Raw genomic sequence first — 21,673 nt, 5'->3', positions numbered from 1 at the left:
AGCACTGTAAGCAACACCTAACAGTCAAGAAAAACTTCACAACGCTACCCCTCAGAGAACCACACCGGCAATCACTCCCACCCCCCAAATACTGTATCCAGCCCCATGCAGGTGGGCAATTATCCCGTCCTAGCACTCGACATAAAGTTATAGCTGCACCTAATTAGTGCCTGTGTTTGTCCGTCCCGTCGAAAAAGTGAGTACTCCAAGTCCCGCTTTTGCCGAGACGCTGTGTTTTTACGTCATCGCCGAGCGACGCGAGCAGGAGAGGGGAGGGGGTTGAGTCGGGGGCGGCCTTCGAAGGTGTCATGGCTGCTGTCGCTGAGCTTAGTCTCCCGTGCATCGGTGACAGGAGCCTGGAGCCGAGCTGCAGCCCCAACCTCTCCCAAGAGGTGCTCTTTGAAATCTTTCGCTCCCTGCATACGTTGGCTGGACAAGTGAGTGATGGCCTGTGGGAGTAGGGGTACTGGAGCACTCCGGCCCCTCCTGTTTCCTCTAGCGGAGGCTAGGGGCGGGACAGGGGACAGGGGCTTCGGGACCGTGGAGGCCTGCCTGGGACCCGGCTGGACTAGCTGAGGCCGGGGAGGAGCCAGCGCCCAGCCACCTGCGATCGGAGTGAGGGTGGCCGTACGAACCTAGTTCAGGACCCGCTGCAGGCTAGATTTCCTTGTAACTCTTCTCCCCAGGAGTGAGTGAGGTTAAGTGGAAACGTGGTTCCGAGACGAACGGGCAGAACCGATGCGCAAGAGCTCTAAGGGTTTGGGAGGCTCCTGGCGCTTAGGATACCTTTTCCTCCAGTTCATTCACTGTAGAAATTGATAGGTTAGTATGGCCTGAGGTTTCTGGAAAATATCTTCACTTTTTTTTTTTTTTTGGTATAATTTGCCCTTAGGAGTCGCTGACTTTGTTTCTTTTTTTCCTTCCCACCGTTGTGCTCATCAATTACCCTTTCAAAGGGGGAGGAAAATAAATTAATATGAAATACTTAGAGCAGAAAGTTTTATGAGTTATTCATGGTGGATACTGTTTGCGTTACAACTGTTGTTTAACTATTAACTAGTTTAACTGGCTGATAAATAGCTTTTGTAGAAACGTCAGGATAAAGTTGCGTTTAAATAAAAGTGCTCCTTAAACTATTCCAATCGAGTCACTATTTCGTTTCCTGATGTAAAATGCAAAGCAAATGTTAAATGAGAAACAACTTGAAAATAAGTTTGGCTTCTTTTAGAAAAAAATGGTTTCTTTTATAGCGTAGACGGAGTATTTTGTAACTATAAAAGTTTGTTTAGGGGCTGGTACTAGTGCATGTAGAAGGAACAGGAGGCGTTTGTGTCAAAAGATAATGTAAAGTAACTTTATGTAAAGAGAGCGTTTGTCTGATTTGTGAAAATTATTTTTAAAAGCCTTGGGTGGATGGAGAATCAATTTTTTAAAAAAGTTATTTCAGTATTTTAAAAAGTCGTAATATGTTTATCGTGATTTACAAAGAGCATCGCTCTAAGTTAAACATTCAGTTTGGTGTAATGGAACGAATTGTAATAGAATCTGCTAAAAGCTGTAACTTTTAAACTCAGTTATTTACCATGAACTTATTAAAAAAATCTCAAAGACTTGGGGATGTTAACATTTCAGTCTTAAGACCCAAAACCTGTAAATGGTTTAAAACTTTGAGAACTTTTTCTGGCGTGTACATTGAACTTTTAAGGTTTTTTTGGTTTTTGTGATGAGATTTTTTTTTAAATGACAAAAGACAGTTTTAACATGTCTTTTGAAATATTTGGCATACTGAATTTTTAAAACTCATTTAAAATGTTAAACATCTAGGTATTCCGTAGGTACGAGTAGAGGTGTGATTGAAATTTATTCATCTCACCTGTCAGAAATGTTTCGAGTATATATTTGGCAAATTACCTAACACAATGAAGTGACCATGTATACAAGTGTTAAAAAATAAGATTGCATCATCAATTAAATGGCTAACCGTTTTGATAATACTCTATATTTTGAGATGTATTGCTTAAAGATGAGAATGGAAGCCAGAGTACCATACTTAATACAACTGCCCCTGGAGAAAATTATTTCCTTTTGCACCAATTTTAAAGGATTTTTTAAAAAAATGTATGTTGTAACATGTCTGAGTTCATTCTCTTTAGTATCATTGAATTATTAGCTCTCAGAAGGCTCTCAATTCTTAAAATTAAATGTTAAAAAGTATTTTCTATTTCAGATTTCAAATTTACTGATTTTTAACTTTATTGCTTGCCTTTGGATGGGCCATTTTACCAAGCTGAAGAATTGCTTATTTTTAGCTTGGATTTTCATATTAATTTAATAAAGGTTTTACTGAAAATGCATATTTAAATAGTTCACGTTAATGGCAGACTAATACATTTTTGAATGAGTGTTTAATAGTTACAAGTTCTGTAGAGTAAAAAATGCATAGAATTTATATTACTAATAGGGAATTTGTTGAGTAAATAATTGGATGTATTGGGATAGTTGTAAGTTTAATTTGTAACATTATTGTGTGGTCTTCTGAAATTGTACTTCTTTCATTTCACTTGAGGGCTTACATAATAATCCTGCTGGCTTAAAATGAGAATATGATCCAAATATTATGATTTATTTTCTGTAAGTTATTATTTTCCCTAGAAAATTTGATGCTGTCTTTTAGTTAAGGATAGCTTGCTTTACCCCCAAACTGTGTTCATAAATTTGTATAGTTGGATATAGATCTCTTTGAGGACTGTAAAACTATAGTAATAGTTTATTTCCATACATAAGTTGTTGTCTAAAAAAGTCTTTATAGGCATCAAGTAACACAAGATTGATGTGATAATCCTAATGTAAAACCTTAGTTAGATTGATATCAACTAACCTTTGCCAGTGCAACCTACACAAAACTTCCTTTTTCTTTATACTTGTCTAATATGGACTTTAAATGATTCTAGTCTTATATTCAAAGGGTGGTAAATTTCCATCATATAGTATTCATTCTATAGTGTCTTGAATTTCTGTGGTTCTTTGTACAGTTATTTATCTTTTTGCTTTATTATAATTATCATAAGACCTGTATTTGAACTAATGTTACGCTTGTCTTCATTTTGTAGAAAACATGACTAATTTTTAAAAACTATTTCTGAAAAAATAATATAGTAGTTAATTTGATCCTACTATGCAGTATATATTCTTATAGTATAAATAAGCACATGTTCCTAGAAAAGTTTATGGAGGTTCACTTTTATTCATTTGAAAGACGAAGGATGGAGGCTTTCCCTCTAAAATTTCTGCTGATTTTAATATTAATTGTATATGTAGGTTCTTGGTAGTTTTCGATATATAACTTTATTTAAATGGGTCACACTTCGCTAACTTATAATAAATTGAAAATACAATTCAGCAAAAGATCTGGTTGTTTTATCCAGTCTCTGGCTATTTATTTCACTATAGTAGAAAAGCATTTGTTTTTCAATTTCAGGTTCCCACAGCTAAATAATAGTTTAATTATTATTAGAAGTAGATACACATGTTGTCATTTATCCCTAGACTTCCTAATATATGTGACTAATTATGATTTTTAAATTATTTTTAAAATTGGCTAAAGTTGAAAACAATAAAAATGTGATACAGAAGACATCAGAGTAATAATATAGTTCAGTTATATATTTATGTATATATTTCCCAGAAAGAATGGGCATATCATAACTTTCATAAATGTGCGTGCCCCCTCTGTTTAATGCTCTGAACCTGAAGTGTAGGATTCTTAATAGGGCAAGCCTATCTTGGCCTCCATTAAAAGGTTTTTAGAAATTCAAGTGTCAGAAAAGCCTCATCTTTTCATCTTTTGTGGATGGTTTCACCCCCAAAATGATCCCATTACACAGACCCAAGAATAGAATTAGAATGAGATGTCATTTTACTTTTTAATGAAAATTGCACCTTCCTTGGCCTTTTAAAATGGTAACCTGATAGAGAGTGTTCAGGTATCATTAAGAACTTGATAACTTTGAGCTAAATAGGCATATTACTCTATAGAAATCTTTTTGTGTGTGATAATCCTCTATACGTACAGCTTAATCGTATAATTTTTGTAATGTTGCTGGTTTGCCCCTTTGAAGCTTAACCTCAGAGATGATGTGGTGAAAATTACAATCGATTGGAACAAACTCCAGAGCCTCTCAGCATTCCAGCCTGCTTTGCTCTTTAGTGCACTTGAACAACACGTTTTATATTTACAGGTAAATTCTTGTTTAAAATGTTAACTCGATACAAGTATTAAGTGTAGTTAAATTATAAGCTGGAGTATTTGTCAGTTCTATCCTAACACTATATTAATAGTATTAATAATAAAAGATTACTTCATCCAGATTGGATCCAAATCTGTCAATTTACATAGTGATCAGGACAGCTACAGGAATATAGCCCAATAGGCCGATGTGGGTATAAAGAATGAATGAATGCAATTCAGTTCTAGACTTGCACTGAAAATTCAATACAGTTGCATCTATGGTGGGTTATAATTAAGCAATAAGACACGGCAGGTGTGTGTCATGCCATGATAATGACTCCATGCCTTGGGTGAGTTTGGAGGCTCATGGAGTGCTTTCAGTGGTTCAAGAAGTGGCATTATCCCAGCGTGACACATCCTGGAGTGTCTATTGCAATTAAACAGTTTCAGCATAGTTTTTAAAAAGAAAGTAATTTCTGTGGCATTAATGTCTCATCTTAGTGAGTATCCAGTCACTATTTTATCTTTTCTTTTTCTTAACAGTTTGAAATAATTCATACTTTGTATTAGAAGTCAACATTGAATTACTATTTATAATAGTATTGCTATAATATTTAGTTTATCAGTTCAGATAACTGAACAGTATTTTGATCTTGCTGGTTTTCAATTGAACATGTCTGCAATTATAATTGATACAAGTTTGTGGTTTATCTCTAATCAAAATATAAAATATGAAGTGTCAAAAAGGTAACTGAAAGAACTATTTCATCAGTTTGCTGCTATTGCGATGTAAGGTTAGATAAGGTTTTCAGAAGAGTATTTGGTATAGCAAACAATGGAAACAAAATTGTAGGTATGAAAAAATAATTGAAATATTGACAAGTGTTGCTGTGTTTTGATTAATGGAAGAGACAGTAATTTTCAGGCCTCTGTTTAATGACTTTATGGGAAAATTTAACTCTGCTTTATGGTGAAAGTAATAGTTAACCCTAGTTTCAAAGGGCAGACACAATGACTATAGAACTCAGCGGAAGCCTAATTGTGGTGGGGACACGAGTAGTATAATTTACATTATATAACAGGGTCGTTTCCCCCCCCCACCCCCCCAGTATACTGATAGGCATCTGTCTCTTTTCATCTGTGGGTCATGGTAGGTTTTTTTGTGTTTTGTTTTTTGTTCATTTTCTTTATAAAGATTTGATTTCATGACCCAAGAAGATAGCTTGCCATGCAGGGGGAAAACCTGAGTGTTCACTCAGCGTAACACCTATGTATTTCATGTCTATACTCTTTCATTCACTTTGGCCAACTGCAGTTTCAAGTGGAGAATCTCCAGTGATATAGTGATAATGCAGGGCTTTGCTGAGTGAGAGCACTGGCTCTCATGTTAAAGAGGAAAAATACTAAGCCTAGTGTTCTGAGGAGGCATTTGAATGACATGTTAATTAAGTGGCATTGGTGCCAGAGGCTGAGGCTTTGATATGGCACAAAATAAAAGATGAGTGACAGAATGATTCCCTCAAAGAAAATTTTAAATTTCCTCAGGTTTTCTTTTTCTCTTTAAAAAAAAACAAAACAAAACCAAAAACCAGATAAATAACAAATGGTAATGGTCACAGTCGCAGAGAACAGCATACATTTACTTGTGGTCAGATCTGTATGTTCCGATATACCAACTTTTTATATTTAGCTAATTGGTACTAAATATTGCATTTATGTAGCAGAAATTTATATAAATATGTTAAATGTGTAATTAATTTTGATTAGTTTGAACCCCAGCAGATGGATTGTGTTCTTCTTAGCCTTTTTTAGCAAAACTTCAGCCTCTGATTAAAGAGGAGAATACAACTGTTGTTGAAGAGATAGGAAAAGGAGAAACAGGGAGCAAGAATGAAGTAAATGCCAAATTTTCTGTTGGCGACCTACAAAAGGAAGAAAAGCACAAAGATTGTGATTTAGGAGATGTGAAAAAGACGCAGATCCATTTTGATCCGGAAGTAGTTCAAATAAAGGCTGGAAAAGCAGAAGTAAGAAGGGCTTTTGGGGGGGGGGGGCATTCTTTTAAAATATTGATATATTTTAATTGTTTAAACATGCATATTTATTGTTTGTAGATTGACAGACGAATATGTGCATTTATTGAAAGAAAGCAAGCTGAAATCAATGAAAACAACGTCAGGGAATTTTGCAATGTTATTGATTGTAATCAAGGTAACTAGAAGAATAATTTTCATAGGATTTTAAGAACAATTTTTACAGTTATTCTGCTCTTTCACTTGTTTTTTTAAAATAACATTAAGAATGCAATTTATTTCGGAATTTTATTTAGAAACAGAATTTCCTTCTGTTTAATAATAGACTATGTTGCAAAATGGTTTCATTTACACAAAAATCAAATAAATGGTAACATAATAAAAGGCTCTTGTTTACTGCAGGTGAAATGTTTTAGAATTTTTTTAGGAAATGAAGATGAAGTGTGGGTAATAGGCTTGCTCATCTCATTAGTAAAAAGGAACTAAGCTATATAAATTTCATGCCTGTAAATGTACTTAGGAAATTATGATGTGAACTTCCATAAAATGAAGTTAGTAAAGTTAATACTCCTCAAGAGGGAGCAGTTTTCTCAATACTCCTAAGCTGTTCAAAATGTTTTATGTCACGATAAAACCAGTTTGTCATGAAACTGTGGTGCTTATGCTTTTTTCTTTCTCTCATTTGCTGTTTTTCATCAGATTCTCCTTTTCCTCCCCAGTTGATGCTGTAGTATATTTACAGATCTGCAGGTATGCTGCAGAATACAAAATATTGTAAAGCATAGATCATTCAGGTATCGTAGTAATAATCAGAACAAGTAGTCTTATAAAAATTATGGAGAAGAGTTCCTAATTGGAATGGGGATTTTCCTTGTTGCTTCTAATAGCTCATGGCTAATGATCATGAATGTAGAATTGCCAGATGAACCTAGAATTGACTCTTATCACATTAGTACACTGATTCTCTTAATAATGAAATAATACAGTCTCAAGTTGGATCCTAAATTCAGCCTTTTCTACTATTAACATTGTATGTATCTCTAGGTTTGGTTTGTTTTCCTGTTTCTCAAAACAGGTGCAACAGTGGCAGAATCTCAGGTACTACAGTCCAACTGCAAGCAACCCATGAGAAAGGGTTTGTTGAGGGAGCAAGCGCATGTGTCACTAATGTTATTCCTCTGTTCTCCCTGCTAACTCTATTATTATAAACCACCAGGGGATAGAAATTGACAAGAATTGAAATGCTCAGCAGGATTCCTTGGCCCATTCAATTTCTTGCTGGCTCAAAACAGTGCTAGCAAGAATTGCTGTGGAGAGTGACTAGCACTCATACATTCACCGTCTTCACACCATGCTGAATTTCTCTCTGATAGGTCATTTAATCTATGTATTTAGAATATAGCTCCAAAATGGGTGATGGCTTCTTTTTTTAACCCTTAGCTCTATGAAATTTTAGAAAGGGAATGGAGAAGTGATGGCCCTTTAAACATTTTTTTGAGGTGTCTCAAAACAAAAATTAAAAAAGAAAAAGAAAATGACTGTTTAGTATCTATATATAAAAGGTAAGTGAATTTGGCATTTTATTCACACAGTTTGGTTTTATCAGCAGAACTATTAAGAAAACTTAGACTAAAAAAATACAAATGTATTTGAATATACAGCATGAATGTGTTAGTGTGTTCCTTTTAATATTTCTCAATTTGACTTAAATATATAAGCATTGGATTTTTTAAAAAAATTAAATTCCATAGGGAAAAATAATTTTCTTTCAGTATCTTTTACCATTCATTTTATTATAAAATAAGGAGAATTTTTCAGAAAATGCACTGCAATGGATGGTTTTACCTAATGTAATTTTAAAATATCATTTTATATTTGAAATATTTATGTTATATTAACATCTTTCCAGTAGCCCCCCCTTTGTTTTTTAATTTATTTATTGATATCTAATTTGAAAGAAACTATACTTTTCATCTTAGAAAAAATGGAACAAATTTCCACAAGGTATCTTTCATTAAATGGCATTTTTTTTAAAGGGGCAATCTGGAAAGAGGTAGATGGCTTTAGTGACATAGGGAATTTTTAAAGGAGCATTGGAAATCTAGGTGAAGTGGAAAAGCATGTTTTATACTTGAGGTTTCAAAGTCTTTTTTGTGTGAAGTTCAGAAATAAAAATGTGTTAAGTGTATAATTAATCCTTTTTGTTAGATGTTCACTAATTTGGTCAGTATGTAATGTTAAAAAATGATATATCTTTTAAAAGAAAGTTCAGTAAAAATAACGAGTTCTGTTTATTTCCATGTTGAAATAAAGTGAATAACATCTCTTTGGCTTAGAGTTAAAATATTCTCTATACTATATAAATTTTTCCCCCAGAGGCCCAGATGGTTTTTAGGGATATTGATATCCATTAAAAATTACATTGTGCCACTAAATGTTGAGGACTTTTATATGTATAAATCTGAAAATTAGATATTATAAACTTTAGAGGGCAAAGATCACTAAATTTTATCCTGTATGTGATGGTAATTTAATTACTATAACTCAAAATTACATTCTCTTACTATGAATAATATGTTAATACAAGTTATTAGAAGTTTGTCAAAATCTCATATGTTTGAAGTATGAATATACTTATATTCATTTAAATTCTCCTTAGAAAATAGTTGTGCAAGAACTGATGCCGTTTTTACTCCTTATCCTGGGTTTAAAAGTCATGTAAAAGGTAAGTATCTACTACTTGATATCTTTATCACTGACAAGTTTTTTCTAGATCATAAGCAAAATGGAATAAAAATCACTTTCATATCTAAATTTTATTTTAAATAAAAAAATCCTGTCTTTTTTTCATACCTGGGTTTGTGGTTAAATGGTCTATATGAAAAATATATCAAGTACTGTTAAGGAGGAAGTTTCTGATTTTCGAAATGTAAGTTTAATAGGCTCAAAAGTTTCTTAACTTAGTTTCTAGAGTTGTGAATACATATGGACCGCAGACTCGACCTGAAGGAGTTCAAGGGTCAGGTCATAAACCAAGCAGTATGCTCCGAGATTGTGGTAATCAGGCCGTAGAAGAGCGACTCCAAAATATTGAGGCTCACTTGCGATTGCAGACAGGTAAGCAAGGTACCAGGCATGCCCCATAACACACCTCTGCAAGAGGCTAAAGAAATGCCAGTTCATGTAATGACCACATTTTCATTGAGCACCTGTTGTGTATTGTACAAAACACTGTTCTTGTTGGTACAGAAATGAAAACAGAAAAACGTAGTCCCTGCTCTGAAGGAATTTATAGTTCATATGTTTATGCTCTTCTTCCTCTTACACTTCTCACCAATTTGAAAGTTTTAGTAGAATGGGAACATGTTTCAAATAGATCCTGACACTCCCAGTTTATTAAAGTCAGAGCTGAAAACTAATGCAGTCTTTTCCTGGCGCCAGTTTCATAACTCAACCGTGACCATTGTTTATTCTTATCACCTACTGTGCTAGGTACAAAGTATTGATAAATGTGATCCTAGTCCTCAAGGAGCTTTCAGTGAGGATAAGCATATAAATAAATAAATACCATAGGGAAAGTGAACTAACATTTATTGAATAATACTAAGTGCTAGCCAGTCACTCTGAAAGAATTCTGCATATGTCAACTCACTTAATAATTAACAGTGCCCTTGTGAGGTGTTTGGTGCTGTTATTGTCAGATAAGGAAACTGAAGTTTAGAGCTCAAGCAACAAGCCCAAGGAAGTAACAGCTAGAAATCAAACCTAGATCTTAACTGGCTGCAAAGCCTGAGTCTTCCTCCTCATTTAGTCACCAGATTCTGTTGATTCTGTCTTCAAAAATATCTCTCAAATCTACCCACTTCTATCTCCACAGCAGCTACTCTAGTTGAAGTGACTGTGTTCTTAGACTGATGAAAGGATGTTAACTGGTTGTTTTGCCACTGGACTTCCTTCTTGAGTCCAGTTTTTTTACTCTTGTGGCCCAATTGCTTTTTCTAAAGCTCAAATCCTATCTTGCCACTCCCCAACTAAAAATTCTTTACTGTTGTCCTTTTTTGTTGTCCTTATATGCATATCAAATTTAGTACTTCTGCATTCCACAAAAAGGTATTAAGTTCCTATAGTAAGCCAGGTACTGTTCTAGGCATTGGGAATACATGTAGACCGAAATTCTAGTACATCAATTATACGCTACACGAAGAAAGAAGGGCTATGGATGAAGTAGCTTGGCCAAGAGAAGGGGAAGGAGATTCATATGGGTAGGGGTAGTAATTTTAAATAGCATGATCTACAGCTTTTGTTTCAGCCACATCTTCGGGCTTCCCAAGCTTCCTAGTCATTTTACTGTCATAGGGCCTTTACCCAGGCTTTTTCTTCACCCATGCTTTCCCCTCCTGATCCCACGCTAGTGTGGATTACCCTTTGTTATATAGTCTCATAGCACCTGGTACTCCTGTCTCCTCTGCTAGATAGTAAGGTCAATGAGAGCAAACTGTCAGGTTCATTACTGTGTACCTAGTGCAGCGCCTGGCACAAAACAGGTATTTAAGTGTTTGTTGAAGGAATGATTTGCTCATTTTACCTTTTCAGATATGTGCAAGATAAAGTGGGTACACAGAGTTAGCATTTAGCTCTCTGGGGAGGTCAAGGAATAGTATCCTGGTAAAGTGACATTTGAGCCTTTAAAGGGTTAGTAAGAGTTTTTCAGTGGGCAGGAGCAAAGGATTCCAAAAGGGAACAGCATCTGCAAAAAGTATTGAGGCACAAAATATGGTTCAAGGAATTTCTGAGTCTATTCTAGCTGGAGTATTTGCTGGATACTTCAGGTAGAAGAAAATAAGAGAATGAGTAAATCTTTGAGGGTAATAGGAGATTAGTGTTCAAATTAATCCCCTTGCCCAGAACTAGATCAATTTAAAATATCGCTGCATGAAAGGATTGACTGATTTATTAAGTCTGGTAGTATCAAGTAGTTAATTTTGAAAAGTACCTGTTGAATGCCCATTATGTGCCAAGCCCTGTTTTAAACATGAGGGATACTGAGATGATGGAGTCATGATCTCTCACTTCAAAGGCTTTATAATCTGGGAGAAAGACAGATTAATAATAGTGAAGTTGAAGGTTAAAGGGAGTGTGAAGAGAGGGGAAGGGGTGGGGCACAAGGAGCCATGACGTGAAGTAGTTCGGTCAATGCTTTGTTGAATCAGTGAAACCTGAACTGGCTCTTGAAAAGTACAAGGGTGAGGCAGAGGACGTTCTAGGTAAAGGGAGCAGCAAGAACAGAGTCAAATGGGTGTTACTCATTTTACCTTATTCAAGAGCAAGAACTATCAAGATCCTAAGATAATTACATATTTTTAGAATTTTTATATTTTACAAGTTAACACTTTTGATAAGCCATTTTCCTATATTCTTTCATTGAACAATCATGGGTTCCTTCAGTCATTAAATAGTGAGCACCTGTCTGTGTAGTCTATGAGTCGATGCTTCCTCGGTTTGTGCAGGGCACAAGCCGACAGCCATACCCAATGAACAAAACAAAATTATGCCCTCTTGGAGTTAAGAGTGGAGAATCAATAAATAAACAAAATATGTATACAGAATGTTGGACGGTTATAATGGTTTGGAGAAAAATAAGGGAAAGAGGATGGGGTGCCAGGTAGAGGGAGGTATAGCACTGGTATTTTTTAAAGGGTTATGAACCAAGACCTGAGGATGGTGAGGGCCAGCGTGAATATGGAGATAGAGGGAACCACAAGTCCTAAAACAGGGTACTTGGCCTAGTTGAACAACAGGAAGAAGGAATTAAGAGGCTGGGATGATCTGACGTATGAGGAGAATGTCCACACTGTGTGGGACCTGTAGACTGTTGTAAATAAAGGCTTTGACTTTGAATACCATGTGAAGGTATTAGAAGGCTTTGAGCCGAAAAGTGATATTATCTGACTTACATTTTAAAAGGATCACTGGCTGCTACCTTGAGGGAATTCCTGTGGGGACAAGGCAACAAAGCGATCAGTCCAGAGGTTGCGATCTGGGGAGGTGGTGGTCTGGACCAGAGCAGTCACTTTGGAGGGGTTGAGAAATGAAAGGATTTGGGATGTAATCATAAACTTGAAATTTAAGTAACCTTAATGTACTATCTCCAACCCTGGAACTTTGATAGTTAAGAAATATTGTAAAGCTCCTCATAATGTTGTTAGTTTAGAAATAGTGTAAAGCTCCTCATAATGTTGTTCTAGATAAAAGGAGAAAGTATGGCCATGTAGAGAGAAATAGAAATTGAAAAAAATGATACGGCTTATTGCAACCACTGAATTGAATTTATCAATTATAACTACATTTTTCTCCTCCCAAGTAACTATTGAAGTCTATTAGAAATACAAATTGTTCTATACAGGAACTATTCGATATCTTGTAAAATGGATTTAACATAAAACAAAACTCATAGTGATACAGGAAGCACAAATGGAGCTTGGAAAGAGGTGTAGTATAGTAATATATCCTATAATATATAATATGAAAATGTGAGCTAAGAATTTCATTCTAATATACTCTTGTTAATTTATTTTCTTAAGTTTAAATATTTCCCATTTCTATGCATAAGTATCTTTAAATACTATTTTAAGAATAAAAATTGTAAGGAGAATGTTCAGTGGTATCTCAGAATGTTTTTAAATGTATTTAGGTGGTCCAGTGCCAAGAGACATTTATCAGAGAATCAAAAAACTTGAGGATAAGATCCTTGAATTGGAAGGCATCTCTCCTGAGTATTTTCAATCTGTGGTAAGTATAAGTATCTTTTAAAAATAAATAAATGTTACTTTATTTTTGGATTCTTCATTATATAATAATTTATTCATTGATCTGCTGTAGGTGAAACACTTTTAATAATTCAAAGATGAATGAACATAGTTCTATGTAGGGTGTCTGTTGCTTAGTTCTTTAAAAAATTATGATTCCAAATATGGTACTGTAGACTTAATTTTTTTAAAGGGGGTACTTTTATTGTACATTATCCAGTTTCTGAAACTTAAGCCATTTTCGTGGCATAACATATCAACCTAGACAATGGTCCATCTTGTCACTCTGAACTTGCTGTCTTGTAAAACAAAGGCTTCTTCTGGGACCTTGCTCTGTCAGTCATCCTTTCTGTCTCTTTAATCCCTCACTCTTCACAGACCCCTTTCCTCAGCTCAGGCACGTTTACATTCCTCCCCCATGCTAAACAAACAGACCTCAGTCTGCCACCCTGCCTTTTTCTTTACCTTAGCCACTGGACTTTCTGAAAGACCAGTCTGTATTGTCTGATTCTTCAACTCTAGCATTTATTTATTTACTCATTTATTCATTCTTATCTCTTTTAGAAGGACAGTAAGAAACAGTGTTTTGCTAATAAGTATCTTCTTTCTAACATCAGTGTGTTTTAGACGAAAGATCCTGAGTTCATTGTGTTATTATTTCCTCCATCTTCTGGAGTGATTTTCCTTAACAACTGCCTTTTCTGAGGTCTGGATGTGTGTGTGGGGGGTCGGGAGGAGGGGTTTTTTTTTTTTTTAAGCCTTGGCATATTAGGAAAAAAACTAAAATAATGTAAAAGCGAACACAATTTTTAGTGATTTCTTTCCCCTAAAACTGTTTTTGAAAGAGTATGTAAAATAACTCATATTAGCATGGATCATTATAAGTCACTGGTGAAAATATATTTAAAATTGTTTTATGTATACCATCAATCTTTCCAAAGTCTTAAATTGAGTCTTATAGTGAGGTACAGAAAAGAAGTTATTTCCAGATGAAGAAGGCAGGTTACATAACAAAAGTGAGCAGTGAATTCTAAAGTTCAAAAAGTTTTAGTGATTTACTTTCCTCAAATGTAAAACAACGGTTAGTAAAGTACTAAGGGCTAAAGCAAGGATTAAATGAGATAACACCAGTCAAGCACTTACCACCCTACCAAGCACATAGAAAATAAAACCTCGTTAAATGTTGCCTTAGATAGTTCGTTTCTATGAAGTAGCTGTATAAATGTGAATAAGTCACACAATTCTACTAGCCTACACTTAAACAATTTGAGATTTGGTTATACTATATAATTTCAAAGGTCTTCATACTTTAGGGTTATTTTTTTAATGTATCTTTCTAGGAAGCTTCCTAAAGATTTTATGCCTTTCCTACATCAATCTACCATAAGTTTTCCCATTAAAGTTGCCTTCATTATGTAATCCCTAGGCAGGTTATTCTTCTAGTTCAGTTTCATACTTTGTTAATAAAATTCTTGTTAACAATAGAACTGATCTTACAAACGAATATCAGAGTATTTGATGCTTCCAGTGAGACCTTGCCCCATCATTTAGCTCTTTTCTCTCATTCTGTTTTACAAAAGCTTAATATATACCTGTTATATTACTTGGTTAACAAAAGGACAGGTCTTTCAAATAATAATCTTGTTTTAGGGGATCTGCTATACATAGGATAGAATATTTAGGGTGTTTTGTTAAAGAGATAGATGTAGTCAAACTATAGAGGACTTTAAATGGTATACCCAGAAGTTTAAAGTGTCTAAAGTTTAAATGCTCTTGAAAGCATTTAAGCTCAGAAATAACTTGTTCAAGTGTTACTTAGACGATTTTATCTGGTATTGTCCCGGGAAGTAAATGAAAATGGAAAGACTAAGAATAAGGAGACAGTATTATACTAGCTTAGATGTGAAGTGAGATCCTGAGCTAAGGACGTGAGAATAGAAAAGATAAATGCAGGAGACAGTAGGAAAGAAAAGTTGACAAATACAGTGTTGATAATTAATATGTGGAGAGACATAGAGCAAGGCTGAGTCCAGTGTCTTGTTGGGAAAATGATACTATCATTGACAGAAATAAGAAGATCTGGAGGGGGAGATATTTTGGAAGGAAATGTGAATTTGAAGTCATAGCAGAATATACAGATAGAAGTACTGGGTAAGCTTTTCAAGATGAAGCACAGCACATGAAAAGGGAAGCATTAACAGAAAAATAAGATATAAATTGTATTGGGTTTATAAAATAAAGCTAGACTATGTAAAGTTCATTTATTAAAGACATAAAACTAAAAACAAATGTATATAAAAGTAGGAATCACAACAGAGAATAGTGTTTTTTGCCCCTTTTAATGTAATCATTCTAAAAATCTTTGCCTTTCACATTCAACATGGAAAGATTTGTTTGGTAATATTTTAAAAAATTTAAGGACATCGCTTAACAGACCATTTAAAAGATACAATCCTTAAGAGTATTTGAAGAATTACTGATTTTAAATTATGACCCTTGAAAACAGTGAGTATAACATACTTAACAAGTATATTTCCACAGTACTTTGTTCATTTGATAGTACTTATCACTTATAATTACATGTTTTCACATCTGTTTTTCACACTGTATTTTGAATCTCTGAAGGACAGGAACTGTCTTGTTCATCTTTTAACACACAGAATGTAGTAGGCATTGAATAAATGTAGAAATGAATGAGTAGGACTTGGCTGATAATTATTGAACTTTTGAAGGTGTGTTAACTTTGTTCCAGAGCACTGACTAGGCGGAATCTTAAATGTGTTCTGTAATGGTTACTTCCGGTTCTAAGGAAAGTGTCAGGAGAAGGGGTTGCTGAAGACCAAGTCAGCTTTATGATGCACACAGGCCATGCATGGTGGACCTGAAGCATGAAGCAAGCACTGCCTCCAGCTGGAAAATTAAATTGCAAACACATTTTGGAGGGCCTTGAAGGTCACAGGAACCGGTTTGCAATTCCAGTGTCATTGAGAAAAAGAAACCTGTAATTTAGGTTCCTATTTGATGGCATTATGAATGAAAATGAGTTGGAGAGGAATTAAGAGTCAAGGAGAGTAGTATAGGGAACATCATTGTCCATACCAGGGAGAAATGAAGTTCTGAATCAGGGCAGTTGGACTAGAAGGGAAGAAATATTTAAGACACAGCACCTTTAAAATCAGTATTTTTTAACTGCTTAGAAGAAAGGAAAGGGGTTGGTTATAAAAGAGGCTTACCCCTGAGTTTCCTTAGAGCATGGGCTCCCTGCACCTCTGTGTGTGTGCGTGTGTATTCAGCCTGTCAAAATACTCTCCTCAGATCTAAGATAAGCCCTTTAGACATTTTACTGTTTTTTTTTCATCCTCACCTGAAGACATTTTTTTTCAGTCTTGTTAGAAAAAGAGGAAGCAGGGGAGAGGCAGAGAGAAACACCTATGTGAGAGAGAAGCATCAGTTGGTTGCCTCTGATAGGCCTCTCAACCAGGGATCGAACCCCACAATGTAGGTGTGTGTCCTGACCAGAAATCAAACCCGCAGCCTTTCGGTATATGGGACAACCCTCCAACCAACCAAGCCGCACGGGCCAGGGCCCACATTTTACTGTTTCTAAGTCATTGCACCACTGATGCCCTTTTTCTGATACTTTTCAGTTTAGTTTCATGAGACAATAATAATCTGATTACTCAATGACATGGCAACTAGCAATACAACTGTCAGGAAAACAAAGGGGAGTATGTTTTCATGTGATGTGTAAAAAGCCACCTCTGGGGAGGGTAAGAGACTGAGCAGTGATCAAATTAAACATTAAGCCTTTACCTGTCCATAGGCGCCAGCAGTATATGGCTCAGTTTGGCAAAGGACGGAACATATTTATTTAAGCAGTTTTTCCTCATATTTAGTAATTCTCACACTTAAATATTTTCCCATTTATAACTATTGATGAGGCATGCCTCAGTGTTCTTCGAAACAACTTTTGACACAAAGGAAAATGTGTCTTTTCGCCTTTGTTCTAAATCTCAGTGGTCAGAAATGTTCATGAGAAAACTTTCTCTTCTGCATTGACAGTTTCTTTGTCAAATGGACTAACATTCTTATTTGCCTTTTGGAAGCTTGTGGTTCTTTGAAACCAAAAACAGTATTTAGACAGAATTCATTAGGTCAGGATTTAAAAGGTTCAGCAGCGTGTAAGGATGTCGTCAGCTTAATATAATAGAAATTTAAATTCAAAATGGCTAAAACAGTATAGGAATTACCTTATAAAAGAGGAAGTTCAATGGTAGTGCAGTCCTGAAGGTTAAGTGACTTATTGGCTAAATCATGATTGGCAAAGAATCGGGCGCTTTCCCCTCTCAGCTCTCCTTAGTGCCGGCGTTTTCCTCAGGTAGATGGCAAGATGATGACAGCGCTGCCCAGCGGCAATGTCCAGAGGAACTGCCTCCTTTGAGGGTTTTCTCTTAGAAGTGAGGAAACTTTGTTCCGAAGCTCTCCCCCTAATCCCCAGCAGACCTCTCCTTACTCACGGGCTGGAATTGGGCCCATGCCCTTTCCCGCATGGACAGGACCAGTGAGGCGGGACCCGAATGCCCCAGCCATGCAGAGGAGCAGTGGGTAGGTGCTCGCACAGCCACAATGTCCCGCTATAGTCAGTCAGGAGTTAGTCAGGAGTGTGTATGTGTGTGTTTTCACCTCTTGGCCTGGTAGCCCAAATTCTGTTCTCCCCTGTTGCTGCTTCATTTGTTCAGTATCCTGGGATGGAAAGATTATAAAAAGAGAAACTAAGAAAATCCTCAGAACATCTGTTGCCACAAACACTTAGCCTCATTAGAAGCTGAGAATTCATGGGAAAGTGTGTATAGCCAGGGACAACTGTGTTGTGGTCAAGTTACTACTATATACTTTTAATGTCTCTGGAGGGTAACTTCCAAAATAAAAGAAAGCGGATGTTGGTTGCAGGTAGTGCTTGGGGAGCCTGTGGGCTTTGTTTCTGCTTGGGTTGTCCATATTTTATTCAGCACCCTATAAAGGAAAATTGTTGTTTAGATTTTGTAAGCATTGGTTACTTAATATTTTTTACTTTTAATCTAGAACTTTTCTGGCAAAAGAAGAAAAGTTCAACCACCTCAAGTAAGTTACAGCATTTTCATTTTAGCCTTTGAAACGGTTTGATTGGCTTTATATGTTTTGTAATAAATAAAAGTTTCTACTGTGGTTGCTTTTTAGGTCATACTTTGGGATTTAGAACTAAAAGGGCAGCATAAATTAATGTACTTGAATTAGAGAAATAATTTTATTTCAAGGGCATGGGATGATTTAGCTGTGCCCAATAAATATAAAAGTCTGTATTCAGCTGTGTATAGTAGAAGAATATGTCAGTTACAAACTGCTGAAAAATAATAAATGCTTAAGTAATTTAAATCTCATCCCTACTCCCTTTTGCAGGCGCCACTAATTAGCTACATCTAAAGCAAAGCAGAGTGACATAGGCTGTCTCCAGCCCATCTCTGTCCACAGTAATAATGTATTAATTAGTTGAATCATAATTAGAAAGGTTTTGCTAGCCTCCAGTGGTGGTAATGTAAATTTAAAGTTGGGGAAAACTTAAAAAAATTTTTTGGTTGGGTTATTTTTTAAGAGTAGCATGTTACTTATTTTTTTACTGTAAAATTTAGAGTAAATTTTTTAGAGCATCCATTTTTTTCCAGGAGAGGTAGTTAATTGCAGTTGAGCCATAAAAAGAGAATTTCCAGGTATTTCAAGGACTTATGCTAATTCTAAACTTTAGTTTTTGTTTTTTAACTGTTGATTATGAGTATGGTCAGTTTTTAAAAGTTTTTATAATCCTTTCAAAGTATGAAAGGCCCAGGAGATCTTTCATTAGGAAAGAGAAAGAAAGAAATAGATAAGCCTAGTTATTTTATACCTTAAAAATTATGATACAGTCAACATACATGATCCAATTTTAAAATTATTCTCATGAGAAACAAAAGAGACATTTACCATGCTTTCTGATATTTTAAATATTTATAATTCATTTAGCACTTTATCTGCATTGAGATACTTCAGAGTCTTACTCAGCAATTTTTGTTCTTATTGTTTACAGCAGAACTACTCACTGGCTGAACTTGATGAGAAAATTAGTGCTCTCAAACAAGCCCTGCTTCGAAAATCAAGAGAAGCAGAATCCATAGCAACTCACCACCTTCCATGAAAAACTCCTCTTATCCTTGTCATTTTACTACTTTTTTATATTCATGTGTGTAATGTGCATTGCAATTAACGAAATGGATACATATTTATCAATGTAGATGTCCCTCTGAAATCAAGGTTTATTTTCACAAGTCTAGCTTACAGCAAGTAATCTTCAAATATTCCAATAAATTTTGAAATAGTTAATGCATTGAAAATAGCATTGTCAGAATTTATTTCCTTCTGTTTTAAAGGAGGTATTTTGGAAATTAAAAAACTTAATTTGAAAGTACATCATTTTCGTGTGTGCGTATATACCACAGAAGGAAGATTTGTTTTGCATAGTGATATTTTAAGAGGACTTTATATTTGTAACACTGATGTTAACCAGTTTATTAGTTTAAATTAGTACTTTGTACATAAGGCATTCAATAAAAAATTGACCAAAATGAATTTTAAACAAATGCATACTTTTTTCAAATGTCAATTTTAATATAAATAAACAGTATATTCCACCTTTATCCTCTTACTGACTCTGTGACCTTGAGCAAGTTACTCATTAATCGCTCTTTGTGCCTTAATTTTCTTATCTGTAAAATGGGAATGATAATGATAAAACCTATGGTTGTCATGAAGAATAGGTGAAATCATGCATGTACCACTTTTGAAACTGGCCCAACAGAAGTGCTCAATAAATGTTAGCTATTATTGTATAAAACCAAGTCTATCTTTGGTAAATTGTTAAGATGTTATAAATTATAGTCCTTCTTGAGAGCCTCACTGTTTTTATAGTACCCCAGTTATGTTAGGCAGTACATATATTTCCATAGTTGCAAATTAAACATTTAAAAGATGCAACTACAGTTAAGGAGCAGATGTTTAGGTCAAGAATTGTTTGGTTGTAAGAATCAGAAGTAGTCTACCTACTTTGTGGAAAGGGAGTTGTTAAAAAAAGATGAGAAATCTGGAATTTAATTGCAGAAGGTATAGACATTGTGATGTCTAGAAAGTCATTAGAAAGTTGATCTCATATCTCTTAGCTGCCTCTGTCCCTTTTCTCTATCTAGTTCTGTCTCTGTCCTCCACCCTCGTTTTTTGCTCTCCCTCTGTCTCCCTCTTTATTTTTCTCTTACACATAATCATCTATGCATCTTCTTTATTCTCTGTGAACTGGTTTCTCTGAAGGCCCCTTCATTTCTGCTTCCCACACAGGGACGACCTGTTAGTCCTGTCTTTGTAGCCTTGGCTTGTTCATGCCCCAGAGCTACCATGGTGCACACTCTGAACCCAATGCTATAGAACCTCACAACTCCATTGACCATTGCTGCTTACCTATCCTTGAATCTCTTAGTTCAAGGTCTTCAGAGACTGAATCTCAGTGCAATTAGGGGTCTCAATCAGTTGTGGACCAGGATGGTGGGGACAGGAACCTCTTCATATGACTGCAGTGTACATACAACCTTGCATAACCATTTGTGAAAGCCTTGAAAATAGAGTCACCTGGTAAAAAAAAATGGGGGTTTGGGACTCATTCTCAAGAAATGGGGGTGCACACTAAGTTAGTTTCACTAACTCTAAACTATATTTCTTCTCTGTAGACTAAACTCATCTTTCAAGATAGTTATGCCTACCATGCTCCAGCATTACAGGTACAACTGATACAAATGCCTGTCCTTCAGTCTCCATCTGGTCCTTGTAATCACCATCTTGCCAGAATGACCCCTGTGGGTTTATTGTCACATTTTACCAGCATCATACCACAAATGCAATAGGTAAACCAATAAAAATAATCACTTAGAAAAAGAGGCTGATTTAGGACAAGAAACCTAGAAAACAGCCCTGGCTGGCATGGCTCAGTGGACTGAACTGCCTGCGAACTGGAACATTGGATGTTCAGTTCACAGGGCACAAGCGTTGGGTTGCAGGCCGGGTCCCCAGTGGGGGTGTGTGGGAGGCAATGGCATGATATTTCCCTCCCTTTCCCTCTCTCTAAAAATAAGTAAAATCTTTAAAAAAGAAACCCAGGCAACAGGATCACATACAGGTCACTAGTCCGCCCCTAAATAAAGGCCGTGAGTATGTTTGTTGATTCCCTGGGCAGTAGACAAGTTCCTAAGTCATGCCTGACAGCGCTGGGATCTGTCCATTAGAAGGATTTCCTTTTTCCATTGTGCTTCAGTCCTGCTTTTCTAAAGGACATTAGAGAGTCTTCTCACCACTACACTTGAGTGACTACTGTCTGGTGCCAGCATCCTTTTCCTACTTGAGTCAGAGCCTGCTGAAGAGGCCAGGACTCAACACCATGTTGGTATAAGTTGGTACAGGTGCTGTTCAAGAGTAAGTTTCTTCTAGTGATAACCACCTCAGAATTTTAGCGGGCTTTCAATCATTGTCTTTCTTGAGCACATCATTGAGTAAAAGGC

General features: G+C 35.7%; 1 protein-coding gene across 3 annotated transcripts; it reads left to right on the top strand.

Annotated features, from left to right (window-relative positions):
• Window positions 1-283: 283 nt before the first annotated feature.
• MBIP (MAP3K12 binding inhibitory protein 1) lies at window positions 284-19,758 on the top strand. 3 transcript variants are annotated; one of them, XM_054588594.1, is made up of 9 exons: window positions 284-392; window positions 4,119-4,238; window positions 6,031-6,255; window positions 6,343-6,439; window positions 8,921-8,986; window positions 9,226-9,378; window positions 12,953-13,050; window positions 18,150-18,188; window positions 19,165-19,758. In XM_054588594.1, the coding sequence occupies exons 1-9, from the start codon at window positions 309-311 to the stop codon at window positions 19,270-19,272; spliced, it is 990 nt and encodes a 329-aa protein (XP_054444569.1). In that variant the 5' UTR covers window positions 284-308; the 3' UTR covers window positions 19,273-19,758. The 3 variants fall into 3 exon arrangements, with proteins under 3 accessions (XP_054444569.1, XP_054444492.1, XP_054444415.1); XM_054588517.1 differs by having other exon boundaries at window positions 284-437; window positions 19,168-19,758; XM_054588440.1 differs by having other exon boundaries at window positions 284-437.
• The last annotated feature ends 1,915 nt before the right edge of the window (window positions 19,759-21,673 follow it).

Source organism: Pteronotus mesoamericanus, unplaced genomic scaffold, assembly GCF_021234165.1.
Source record: "Pteronotus mesoamericanus isolate MK-2021 breed Mesoamerican mustached bat unplaced genomic scaffold, CSHL_Meso_final contig_100, whole genome shotgun sequence".
Classification (NCBI taxonomy): Eukaryota; Metazoa; Chordata; class Mammalia; order Chiroptera; family Mormoopidae; genus Pteronotus; species Pteronotus mesoamericanus.
Note: the sequence above shows the minus strand (reverse complement) of the source record. Positions and strands in the feature narration are given on the sequence as shown.

What these genes read in the sequence shown, in the direction of transcription:
- MBIP (XM_054588440.1), top strand. Translation starts at nt 309, where the DNA reads ATGGCTGCTGTCGCTGAGCTTAGTCTCCCGTGCATCGGTGACAGGAGC. An exon ending in TAAAGGCTGGAAAAGCAGAA is followed by an intron (nt 6,256 to 6,342) that starts GTAAGAAGGGCT and finishes TATTGTTTGTAG; the next exon opens with ATTGACAGACGAATATGTGC. An exon ending in CTGAGTATTTTCAATCTGTG is followed by an intron (nt 13,051 to 18,149) that starts GTAAGTATAAGT and finishes CTTTTAATCTAG; the next exon opens with AACTTTTCTGGCAAAAGAAG.